This window comes from Budorcas taxicolor, chromosome 25, assembly GCF_023091745.1.
Source record: "Budorcas taxicolor isolate Tak-1 chromosome 25, Takin1.1, whole genome shotgun sequence".
Lineage (NCBI taxonomy): Eukaryota > Metazoa > Chordata > Mammalia > Artiodactyla > Bovidae > Budorcas > Budorcas taxicolor.
In genome coordinates this window covers 1439908-1453599 of record NC_068934.1, presented here as the reverse complement: position 1 = coordinate 1453599, position 13692 = coordinate 1439908, and the positions used below count along the sequence as shown (strand labels likewise).

Genomic DNA, 13692 nt, shown 5'->3' with positions numbered 1-13692 from the left:
TAGGTGGTACCTGCCTCAGGCAGTATCCTGGACCAAAAAGTTAACTTGAGCATTTTTGATCAGTGTTATTTATGCCTCTGCTTCTCCTGTCTAAAAGAATTGTGTGGCATATGTTCTAATGATGTTTTTGATACCGTACTAAGACTGTGCTTCTTTGCAGTATGAACAAAAGGCTATTTGGTCTGGGATATTTCCAAATGCCTACACATGCTCAGTCATGTCCTACTCTTTGTGACCCCGTGGATAGTAGCCTGCCAGACTTCTCCATCCATGGAATTCTCCAGGAAAGAATACTGGCATGGGTTGCCATGCCTTCCTCCAGGGGATCTTCACGACTTAGCAAGTGACTTAGCAAGAGTTATTTGTATATTTTTGGATAACATTTCTTTATCAGACATGTCTTTGGCAAGTATTTTCTCTAAGTCTGTGGCTTTTCTTCTTATTCTTTTGACAGTGTCTTTCACAGAGTAGACATTTATTTTTGAAGTTTAGCTTATCCATTATTTCTCTTATGGGTTGTGTCTTAGGTGTTGTATCTAGAAAGTTATCAAGCCCAGGCTCATCTAGATTTGCTCCTAGGTCATCCTTTAAATTTTCTGAATAATCCCTCCATCCCCATTTTACAAACTTAGAGAGATCGAGTTATTATCCAGAGCCACTCAATCAGTAAATGGTGGGACTGGATTCAAACACAGGTCTGTTTAACCTCAAAGCCCAGCCAGGAGGGCGTCTCCTTCCTTCCAGAGCTGCTGTCTCAAAAGCAACTCTGCAGGGGAATCTGACTGGCTGTCTTCCAGGGTTGGATGAGGTCTCTTTCAATACGGAGATTCTAGGTCACAGATCTGAGTAAACAGGTGAATGGGCATTCTCCTTCTTCTCCCTTATGATTTTTCTTCATCCTGAGAAAGGCAGCTCCCTGCTGTTGGGGATGATGGACAGTAAAATTTTGACTGAACTAGGGGGTTTGAGTGCCTCGTTTTTGTTGATGGGATTTGAGAGAATCTGAGGGAGATGGTGCATGAGCAAATGGAGAATTAGTGAGGTTTTACAGTGTTGTTATAAACTTTATGATGTGAGTTGATTGTTTCATGTAGCCTCGTAAAACAAGTTGGGGATGGCGGGGGGTGATTACATCACTCCCTCTGCCTGTGGGACAGAGATGAAGCTTTCCCTGGTGCTTGGGATTGTTTCCTGGTGCTCCATGCAGACCAGCCTAGTTTTCCAATCTTAATATATTCCTTTAAGTAAGTGTAGAGAAAAACAGAGGAAGCAGGAGGAACATATCAGCTTAACTTTTTGCACTGACATTCTTCCTGGAGAAGGAGATGGCAACCCACTTCAGTATTCCTGCCTAGAGAATCCCAGGGACAGTGGAGCCTGACTGGCTACACACAGTCCTTGCAAATTCTTGGCAAAAATAAAAAACCAATGTCACAGCAGAGCACCAAGACTTACAGAACCAAAACTGTTTCGTTTGTACAGTAAGTAAATAAGCCTGTTACGCATTTCCTGGACAGCTGGCAAAAGTTTGGTTACCATAGCCACTACCTCATCAAGCTGCTCTGCTTACACAAGTTGTCAGCCTCTGTCCCAACCCCAAACTCCCTGAGGAGGTGGAGCTGGGCCTTGTCCATTCCTTATTTATAACTGGCTGAGAGTGAGGGGGAGGGACAGGCAGGGTTGGTCCCTGTGCAGGCTGCTGGCCCGAGTTACATCCACAAATGCCTTGGAAGCGGCAGGCTGACAGCATCCTTCTTCTCACACTCCTGGGTCTGTCTGGGCTGGTTGGTGCAGTCACCAGAACATACCACATTGGGATTGTGGAAGAATACTGGAACTATGTGCCCCAAGGGAAGAACGTCATTACTGGAAAAAGCTTCGCAGAAGACAAGTGAGTGAACTTGGGGTCCTCAGAGACTCCAGCTTGTATTCCTTGGGCCACTACAATGGTTGGTGGTGGTTTTGTTTAGTTACTCAGTGGGGTCCAACTCTTTGGGACTCCATGGACTGTAGCCTACCAGGCTGCTCTGTCCATGGGATTTTCTTGGCAAGAATATTGGAGTGGGTTTCCATTTCCTTCTCCAGGGGATCTTCCCCACGCAGGAGTCAAATCCCTGTCTTCTGCACTGGCAGGTGGGTTCTTTATCACTGAGCCACCTGGGAAGCCCATACAATCGGTATGAGTTGATCTAGATTAACAGGAAGGCTTCGTGTTTGCTTAGAGAGCTCTTGCATGGGCAAGTGTGTAATTTGGGAGAGAGATTCTTAGTTCTAGCTGTTCACTTTGTCTGTAAAGAGTCATATGCACAGCCAGGTATTCTGAATAATGACCTATTTTTTAATATGGGCAATTTTCCCTAGATACCACTAAGAACTTCTAGGGACTCTGGACTCACTTTGCCAAAAAAAGTTAAACTTTGAGATAAAATTTTGAGAATTTTCAAGAATTCTTCACTGTTAAAATACACAGTGTTTTCTTAGTTTTAATTTTTGGAATGAAACATAATCATTAGAGATAAATACACCATAGGTAGTTACACTTTGGTTTTGGTTTGCAATGTTTAAAAGAGGGGGGCAGTTGTAGTAGATTTGGCTGATATTTTAAGAGTTTCCTTGAGCCTACTTAAAAATGGCTTTATTTTGCTGGTGATAAATTTGTTCCAGCCCCAATCCATTCAGTCTGAGGGCAGCATTTTATCCTCAGAGCCCAGGGCATAGCTGGATGAGATGGTGCTGCAACACCCTCTATCCCTGACTGTTTAATTTTTGCACAAAACAGCCCTTGCTCCCCTTCATCCTCCCAGGGGGAGGAATAATCTTAATAATAATCTTAATTTATTAAGATCTTAATCTAAGATAGTAATTTTAATAATAATAATAATCTTAATTTATTCCCTTGAGCTTCCTCTGAAATCAGCTTCTGATTCCAGAAGTCCCATCATGCATATTTTCAACACTGTAGTTTTTAGAACATCTTTGGAGATATTTTGGAAATAGTTGTATATTTGCATACTTGTTCCTTCCCTTTTTTTTTTTTTTTAAAGACATTTATTTATTTAAGTTGTGCTGAATCTTCATTGAGGTGTTCAGGCTTCTCTAGTTGTTGCACATGGGCTCCAGGGAGCAGAGGCTCAGTAGTTGCCACTCGAGTTCTCTGTTGCAGTTTGTGGCATCTTAGTTCCCCGAACAGGGTTTGAACCCTGGCCGCCTGCCTTGGAAGCTGAGAGTCTTAACCACTGGACCACCAGGGAAGTTCTGTTCTCTCTTTCCTGATAGGCAGTGCCCAGTGCATTCAACATCCAGGTTTCATCTTATAGCTGCTAAGATTCATGGGGTCTATCTATCAAATCCGTAAGAGTCAGGTCCTCCTTCCCTGGGGGAAGACCAAAGATCCAGTTGGCTCGGACCCATGGCTTCCAGGCTTTCTAACAACACAAAAGGGGCATAGTCATGTTTTGTTTATTCAAAAAGATGATGCTCATGCCAGGCTACTGAGACTTTTTCTTAAGCTTCGTACCAGGAAATTTCATGTCCAGGGGGCTATTTCCAGAAGATTCTTTTTTAAAAATATATCATTTTTTAAATTTTGCTTTATTTTACTTTACAATACTGTACTGGTTTTGCCATACATCAACAGGAATCTGCCACGGGTGTTCACGTGTTCCCAATCCTGAACCCCCCTCCCACCTCCCTCCCCATAGCATCTCTCTGGGTCATCCCATTATACAGAGTGAAGTAACCAGAAAGAAAAACACCAATACAGTATACTAACACATATATATGGAATTTAGAAAGCTGGCAATGATAACCCTGTATGCGGGACAGCAAAAGAGACACAGATGTATAGAACAATCTTTTGGACTCTGTGGGAGAGGGAGACGGTGGGATGATTTGGGAGAATGGCATTGAAACATGTATAATATCATATAAGAAATGAATCGCCAGTCTAGGTTTGATGCAGGATACAGGATGCTTAGGGCTGGTGCACTGGGATGACCCAGAAAAGACTCTTGACTTCTTTGTATTTCACATCTGCGGACTGTTGACGGTGGTAGTTTGTACTGTAACAAATGGAGCTGAGGTTGTAAGGCTCCCCTAACTCCCAGCAGCCTTCCCTAAAAGTAGAGCTTGGTTATCCTCAAAAAGGGCTCAATAGAAAAAAATGATCATTGTCAGTTGCTATTGGATGGGAAACTATTCAAGACATATGCATTGAAGGCACTGAACATAGGCTTTAAGCTCAATGGGATGTTGGACTGCCTTTCCATAGGCACAGAATTCTTTCTACTAAAATGCTCATGTCATTATCACTGTTCAGTAGCATTGATTCTGACCCAGGGGTTCCACCAGTGACTTTCAATTCGTTACTGCATACAGTTGTTATTATTCCCACTCTACAAACAAGGAACTGAGGCTCTGAGGTTAAGTATGTGCCAGAGTTTACAGTGTAAAATGCATCACCAAACTCACATTCCTTTGGCTTCAGAGCTAATTTTTTTTTTTTTCACTGTGAAACCTTTTCTTGGCAAAGGTGATCCTTTCCCATTGAATTAAACTCAACTTTGAGGGAAGTAGGAATTCCAGTAATAACAACTTTCTAGAGAGACCCAATTCTTTACCAAGGGCAGGTTTAGTCTCACTTGTAACTCTTTTCAGAAAAATGTTGAAAATGATCACTGGTGTCAGTGACAAAACCAGTCACCTGGGTTTATTCAAACACCCAAAGTACCTTATCCATTTTTAAAATTTTATTTTATATGGGACTACTCGATGGACATGAGTTTGAGTGAACTCCGGGAGTTGGTAATGGACAGGGAGGCCTGGCGTGCTGCAATTCATGGGGTCGCAAAGAGTCAGACATGACTGAGCAACTGAACTGAACTGAACTGACAGTTGATTTACAATGTTCTGTTAGTGTCAGTTTACAGCACTGATTCAGTTTTACATATATCTATTCTTTTTCAAATTCTTTTGCCATTTAGGTTATTACAGAATATTGGATTCCTTGTGCTACACAGTAGGACCTTGTTGGTTATCTATTTTGAATGTAGTAGTGTGTACATGTCAATCCCAAGCCCCCAGGTTATCCCCCCACCCACTTCCCTTTTGGTAACCATAACTTTGTTTTCCATGTCTGTGAGTCTGTTTAAAGACTCAAAATACTTTAAATAATCAAATACTAAGCTGCCATTTTCACAAGGCTGGATGCAAGAAGAAGTTAGGGGCTTTCTGTTGATCATTTCAGCCAGCAGATGGGGCTTTGAAGAAATTTTAATAAAATGTACAAAAATAGTTATGATGAAAAAGAAAAAAAAAAAGCAGGTATGACTAAAACACAGTTTGGCATTAGATTAGAGTGAGGTTGTTTAACAAATGCTGTGGTTCCCTGGAGGAGGATTCCTGCCCTTTAGGAGCAGCTGGCATGCTAGATGTCATATCTGGAATGCCAAGGTACCCACGTGTTTCCTTCTGGTGTGTCGAGGGGCAGTGTTTATGCAAGGCAGACTCCTGACTCGAAAGGGAAGCCTGGATGAGGCTGTGACATGTGCTGGCTTTTAGTATTAATCATTCCAGGAAGTAATCATGCCACTCATGCGGCTGGTGGTTCAGGCAAGTTTCTAAGAAGGCACAGTTGTGGTTGGCTGCTGACTCTTGCTTGAAGACCACAGGACACATGTCTCAGGAGCTATGATTCACAAGTGTCATGGTGCCACAGGGGACACCTATGAAATTGTCACAAAATATGGAGTTCACTATGTGCACTCCGTGTTGCAACACCTTTCCCTGGAGCAAGGGGTCATCTTGGGTGACGTGGCCGTGCCTCTCACTCGGCTTCGGCAGGATGAGTAGACAGCATTTCTGAAGACACTCTGCTGCTTAGATATTCACAACAAGAAAATGCCCAGTGTTTAGAAATCCACGACAGCCGAATTTCTGTCGTTGCTCTTTCCACTGTCGTGGCTCTTTCTAGGAAAGAGCATAGAACAGGAATCAAGAGGCCTGACTTCTAGTCCTTGCTTTGTCCCCAATTTGCTGTGTAACCTTGGACATGTCACATGATCTCTGTGAACATCAGTTTCCTTACTTTGTATAACATGCATGTGCTAAGTTGCTTGAGTCGTGTCCGACTCTTTGTGACCCTACGGACTGTAACCCACCAGGCTCTTCTGTCCATTGGGATTCTCCAGGCAAGAATACTGGAGTGGGTTGCCATGCCCTCCTCTAGGGGATCCTTTAGATCTAGGGGTTGAACCTGTGTCTCTTACATCTCCTGCACTGGGAGGCGGGTTCTTTATCATAGCACCACCTGCGAGGTCCAGAAATATAATCCTTAAAGTCACCTGAGAGGTATAATACCCAGGCATCAGAAATAATTTTCAAAACGGGAGAAGGGCATTGAAACATGTAAATCATCATATGTGAAATGAATCGCCAGTCCAGGTTCGATGCATGATACAGGGTGCTCGAGGATGGTGCACTGGGATGACCCAGAGGGATGGAATGGGGAGGGAGGTGGAAGAGGGGTTCAGGATGGGGAACACATCTACACCCATGGCAGATTCAAGTCTATGTATGGCAAAACTAATACAATATTGTAAAGTAAATTAAAGAAATAAATAAACAGAAAAAAAAAAGATTGCATCTGAACACACACACACAAAAGAAAGAAAATTAGATACTAAGGGAACATTTCATGCAAAGATGGGCTCAATAAAGGACAGAAATGGTATGGACCTAACAGAAACAGAAGCTATTAAGAAGAGGTGGCAAGAATACATAGAAGACCCAGATAATCACAATGGTGTGATCACTCACCTAGAGCCAGACATCCTGGAATGTGAAGTCAAGTGGGCCGTAGGAATCATCCCTACGAACAAAGCTAGTGGAGGTGATAGAATTCCAGTTAAACTATTTCAAATCCTAAAAGATGATGCTTTTAAAGTGCTGCACTCAATATGCCAGCAAATTTGGAAAACTCAGCAGTAGCCACCGGACTGGAAAAGGTCAGTGTTCATTCCAATCCCAAAGAAAGCCAATGCTAAAGATTGCTCAAACTACTGCACAATTGCACTGATCTCACACGCTGGTGAAGTAAGGCTCAAAATTCTCCAAGCAAGGCTTCAGCAATACATGAACCGTGAACTTCCAGATGTTCAAGTTGGTTTTAGAAAAGACAGAGGAACCAGAGATCAAATCACCAGCATCTGCTGGATCATCTAAAAAGCAAGAGAGTTCCAGAAAAAACATCTATTTCTGCTTTATTAACTATGCCAAAGCCTTTGACTGTGTGGATCACAAAATTCTGACAGAGATGGGAATACCAGACCACCTGACCTGACTCTTGAGAAATCTGTATGCAGGTCAGGAAGCAACAGTTAGAACCGACCATGGAACAACAGACTGGTTCCAAATAGCAAAAGGAGAGGTCTAAGCTGTATATTATCACCTTATATAACTTATATCCAGAGTACATCATGAGAAACGCTGGGCTAGATGAAGCACAAGGTGGAATCAAGATTGCAGGGAGAAATATCAATAACCTCATATATGCAGATGACTCCACCCTTATGGCAGAAAGTGAAGAAGAACTAAAGAGCCTCTTGATGAAAGTGAAAGAGGAGAGTGAAAAAGTTGGCTTAAAACTCAACATTCAGAAAACTAAGATCATGGCATCTGGTCCCATCACTTCACAGCGAATAGATGGAGAAACAGTGTCAGACTTTATTTTTTGGGGCTCCAAAATCACTGCAGATGGTGATTGCTGCCATGAAATTAAAAGACGCTTACTCCTTGGAAGAAAAGTTATGACCAACCTAGACAACATATTAAAAAGCAGAGACGTTACTTTGCCAACAAAGGTCCTTCTAGTCAAGGCTACGGTTTTTCCAGTAGTCATGTATGGATGTGAGAGTTGGACTATAAAAAAAGCTGAGCGCCGAAGAATTGGTGCTTTTGAACTGTGGTGTTGGAGAAGACTCTTGAGAGTCCCTTGGATTGCAAGGAGATCCAACCAGTCCATCCTAAAGGAGATCAGTCCTGGGTGTTCATTGGAAGGACTGATGTTGAAGGTGAAACTCCAGTACTTTGGCCATCTGATGTGAAGAGCTGACTCATTTGAAAATACCTTGATGCTGGGAAAGATTGAAGGCAGGAGGAGAAGGGGATGACAGAGGATGAGATGTTTGGATGGCATCACTGACTCAACGGACATGAGTTTGAGTAAACTCCAGGAGGTGGTGATGGACAGGGAGGCCTGGCTTGCTGTGGTTCATGGGATTGCAAAGAGTTTGAGCGACTGAACTGAACTGACTGACTGGTGGCTCAGTGCATAGAATCCTCTTGCCAATGCAGGAGACACGGGTTTGATTGCTGGGTCGGGAAAATCTGCTTGAGAAGTGAATGGTTACCCACTCCAGTATTCTTGCCTGGAGAATTCATAGTCAGAGAGATGGGGTGTAGTCTTTGGAACCTCATAAGAGTTGCACATAACTTATCAACTAAACAACACCAACCATTAATTGAATGTATGATGATATTGAAGAACCATTTTTCATTTTTTAGGTGTGGTAATGATATACTAGTTATATTTAAAGAGGTTATATTTAGAGGTAGTGAAGAACTATACAAAAAAGATCTTCACAACCCGGATAATCACGATGGTGTGATCACTCATCTAGAGCCAGACATCCTGGAATGTGAAGTCAAGTGGGCCTTAGAAAGCATCACTATGAACAAAGCTAGTGGAGGTGATGGGATTCCAGTTGAGCTGTTTCAAATCCTGAAAGATGATGCTGTGAAAGTGCTGCACTCAATATGCCAGCAAATTTGGAAAACTCAGCAGTGGCCACAGGACTGGAAAAGCTCAGTTTTCATTCCAATCCCAAAGAAAGGTAATGCGAAAGAATGCTCAAACTACCGCACAATTGCATTCATCTCACATACTAGTAAAGTAATGCTCAAAATTCTCCAAGCCAGGCTTCAGCAATACTGAACCATGAACTTCCTGATGTTCAAGCTGGTCTTAGAATAGGCAGAGGAACCAGAGATCAAATTGCCAACATCCGCTGGATCATGGAAAAAGCAAGAGAGTTCCAGAAAAATATCTATTTCTGCTTTATTGACTATGCCAAAGCCTTTGACTGTGTGGATCACAATAAACTGTGGACAATTCAGAGAGAGATGGGAATGCCAGACCACCTGACCTGCCTCTTGAGAAATCTGTATGCAGGTCAGGAAGCAACAGTCAGAACTGGACATGGAACAATAGACTGGTTCCAAATAGGAAAAGGAGTGTGTCAAGGCTGTATATTGTCCCCCTGCTTATTTAACTTATGTCCAGAGTACATCATGAGAAACACTGGACTGGAAGAAACACAAGCTGGAATCAAGATTGCCAGGACAAATATCAATATCCTCAGATATGCAGATGACACCACCGTATGGCAGAAAGTGAAGAGGAACTAAAAAGCCTCTTGATGAAAGTGAAAGAGGAGAGTAAAAAATTTGGCTTAAAGCTCAACATTCAGAAAATGAATATCATGGCATCTGGTCCCATCACTTCATGGGAACTAGATGGGGAAACAGTGGAAACAGTGTCAGACTTCATTTTTTTGGGCTCCAATATCACTGCAGATGGTGGCTGCAGCCATGAAATTAAAAGACGCTTACTCCTTGGAAGAAAAATTATGACCAACCTAGATAGCATATTCAAAAGCAGAGACATTACTTTGCCGACTAAGGTCTGTCTAGTCAAGGCTATGGTTTTTCCAGTAGTCATATATGGATGTGAGAGTTGGACTGTGAAGAAAGCTGAGCGCCGAATAATTGATGCTTTTAAATTGTGGTGTTGGAGAACTCTTGAGAGTCCCTTGGACTGCAAAGAGATCCAACCAGTCCATTCTGAAGGAGATCAGCCCTGGGATTTCTTTGGAAGGAATGATGCTAAAGCTGAAGCTCCAGTACTTTGGCCACCTCATGCGAAGAGTTGACTCATTGGAAAAGACTTTGATACTGGGAGGGATTGGGGGCAGGAGGAGAAGGGGCCGACAGAGGATGAGACAGTTGGATGGCATCACTGATTCAATGGACGTGAATCTGAGTGAACTCCGGGAGTTGGTGATGGACAGGGAGGCCTGGTGTGCTGCGATTCATGGGGTTGCAAAGAGTCAGACACGACTGAGCGACTGAACTGAACTGAACTGAACTGAACTGAACTATGGCATTTGGGCTTCCCAGGTGGCTCTAGTGGTAAAGAACCCACCTGCCAATACAGGAGACATAAGAGATGTGGGTTTTATCCTTGAATTCCATCTCCGGGTAAGGAAGATCCCTTGGAGGGGCCATTTCAACCCACTCCAGTATTGTCTGGAGAATCCCATGGACAGAAGAACCTAGTGGGATACAGTCCATAGGGTGGCAAAGAGTCGGACATGAATGAGGTGACTTAACACACATGCACACATGTGCTAAGGTATTTATATAAAAGTGATATAATTTGTTTCAAAATAATCTCAAAGAAGGAATTAGGTAGGGATACAAAATGAAATAAGGTGGGCTACGCACTGAAACATGTATATTACCATATGTAAAATAGATCACCAGTTCAAGTTTGATACATGAAGCAGGACACTCAAAGCCTGTGCTCTGGGACAACCCAGAGGGATGGGGTGGGGAGGGAGGGGAAGTGGGGTTTAGGATGGGAGGGGGGACACATGTGCACCCGTGGCTGATTCATGTTGATGTATGGCAAAACCCACCACAATGTTGTAATTAGCCTCCAATTAAATAAATAATTTTAAAAAACTAAATGAAAAATATCTTATCTGACTTTCTGGTTGGAGAAAAGTTTTTGCAATGCAAGGAGAAAGATGCTTTACAAATGTTCAGCCTAGAAATCAAGAGTTGGAGAAGTTGAGGTTTGACAGAAAACTACAAAATTGTGTAAAGCAATTATCCTTCAATTAAAAAACAAATAAATGAAAAAAAAAAAGTTGGAGAAGTCCTGAGAGTGGGGATGTGGCAATTTTTAAAGTAGTCTGTACTTTTATTTATCTATTCATTTCCCCCCGCCCTTTAAGAATGATCTCCAATTCTTCACTCACAAAATATTTTCTTTCCCAGAGTCCTGGCTTATTCTCATAAAATTCCTTCCCAATCCCTCATGCAGCTTGGTGACTTTACCTGGCCTTGGACACAGCATGTACCCCTCCTGCTTTGCTCTTTAGGGGTTTGGTGTACCCCAGTCACCTCCTTACCTAGAGGAGGAGAATGGTGGAGAAGAAAGTCCAGACTATGTATAATAAACTCCCCAACCCTACACAGAGCTCTGTCAGAGACAATGACCCATGGAGAACTAAGCAAGGCCAGTCACAGTAAGGATCCTTACAGTAAGAACTAATCACTGTCAGTTTAGTTGTCCTGGTTGCTTTGTAATTAAATAAGGGCAATGGGCAAAAATTAGGGGGAAAGGAAGGTGAATGTCAAAGTTTCAGTGATATAAAAAAGCTTGGAAACCAAAATCAGGCAGGGCCAAGAGCCTAATAAATCCTGGTTCACAGGGATGAGATAGGAAATAAATTGAAATTCTTTCACGAAGATACAACAGCAGTCAGATGGTGCAATTTAACTTCCGAAGTTGGTACCTTTGCTTGATCATAGGGGTCAAAAATGTAATTGAGGCTATAGGCACTACTGTTTCCTAGAAGGTATAAGATTTAGGAGTCATAGTCTATTTAAAAATTTTCCTCCCGATGAATGTATTCCTCCTCTTCCCCACTGAGTGTAATGAGGACACAAGGCTCCTTTAGTTGGTCTGGGGATGATGTCAGCATTTGATGCACTCCTGCCGGTGCTGCTCATACAATGCTTAATGAAGGTGTGACTGTGCTTCCGTGGTGGAGCCTGGTCTTTAACGGAGCCGGAGAGGATCACCTCACTTAAGCTACAATGCTCACCAAGCTCTCCTTAGGCCACCAACACTCAGGCAGGCTTTTTTCCTTCCCAGTGAAATACAGGGGTTTCCGTGCGTGCTGACTCATAGGCAGAATCATTCTTGGACACAAGTGAACTGATCACTACTCAAACTCCACTTAGGGTCTTTGAAGGGAGTTTACCCACCTCCATCATCACCGTGGCAGCCCAGCTGATGGCAAAGTGTTTTGAGCAGGCCATATGATGGGAGTGAGGACGTTCTTGTATGTTTATCTGAAAGAAGAGCCAATGAAGGGAAGCAGGTGGGGGAAGAGAAAGGCTTTGGTAAATTTTGAAATAAAGAGAAGGATATCACCTCATTAGTACTTCGTTTTAGACAGATGCTCACTTTCAAATTTTCGTTTCTATCTTGTCAGCAGAAAAAAATTGTGTATTCAGCCTGATGCCTTGTGAATCTCTTGGGGTTGCTGTTATTTTCTATATCAATTAATGGTTGCTTTTGGATTCCAGTAAAGATAAGACTGCTGCTGCTGCTAAGTCGCTTCAGTCGTATCCAACTCTGTGTGACCCCATAGATGGCAGCCCACCAGGCTCCCCTGTCCCTGGGATTCTCCAGGCAAGAACACTGGAGTGGGTTGCCACTTCCTTCTCTAGAATGGCTTAAATAAATGAGGATTTGATACTCTTATGAAAGAAATTTAACAAGATGCCAGAGTAGCCTGGCCTGCTGGTGAGTGTGGGGCTCTGGCATTAACTGAGAGGCCTAGGATTCCTGCTCTGTTTACTCAATAAGTAATTGAGTCTTTTTGAAAAAAGTTATTTTTTGTCATGTTGGGTCTTCATTGTTGTGCGAGCTTTCTCTACTTTGTTGAGCAGGATCTACTCTTTGTTAAAGTGAGTGTGCATCTCATTGCAGTGACTTCTCTTGCTGTGGCTGGTGGGCCCTAGCCACTCAGGCTTAAGTAGTCGTGACGCACTGGCTTAGCTGCTCCACCGCACATGGAATCTTCCAGAACCAGGAATCAAACCTGTGTCCCCTGCATTCAAGGAGGACTCTTATTCACAGTACCACCAGGGGAGTCCCAGTTGAGTCTTTTTATTTTTTTCCCCTAATTTTCTCATCAGTGATATGGGGATAATGACAGTACTTGCATGGGGAAGGGATATATTCATTTCCTGTAGCTATTGTGACAAATTACCACAAACCAAGTGGTTTAAAACAACAGAAGTCTGTTCTCACCCTGTCCTGGAGGCAGAACGTCTGAAGTGATGCTGTTGGCAGGACTTACTCCGCAATTCCTCTGGAGGCACTAAGGGAGAATCCACCCATTGCCTCAGTTTCTGGGGGCTGCTAATAATCCTTGGCTTGTAGTTGTATCATTCCAACCTCTGCCTCCATCTTCATATCATCTCCCCTGTGCGTGTCTAATCTCCTTCCTATGAGAACATTTTTGGAGCAACCAAGATGCTTGCTTCTTAGAAATAAAGCTATGACAAACCTAGACAAAACTAAAAAGCAGAGACATCACTTTACCAACAAAGGTCTACCTAGTCAAAGTTATGGTTTCCAGTAGTCATATACAGATGTGAGAGCTGGACCATAAAGAAAGCTGAGCACCAAAGAATTGATGCTTTTGGATTGTGGTGCTGGAGAAGACTCTTGAGAGTCCCTTGTACCACAAGGACTGGGTTATCTAGGACCATCTTCTTATCTCAAAATCCTTAACTTAATTACACCTGCAAGGACTCTTTCTCCAAAGA

At 42.8% G+C, this 13692-nt stretch overlaps 1 protein-coding gene across 1 annotated transcript in view; it reads left to right on the top strand.

The window, feature by feature from the left end:
• Positions 1-1721: 1721 nt before the first annotated feature.
• Positions 1722-13692, top strand: part of HEPHL1 (hephaestin like 1) — an 89577-nt gene continuing 77606 nt past the window's right edge. Inside the window, exon 1 of the mRNA XM_052662105.1 lies at positions 1722-1891. Within this exon, the coding sequence (XP_052518065.1) occupies positions 1722-1891 (170 nt within the window). The remainder of the gene's footprint in view (positions 1892-13692) is intronic.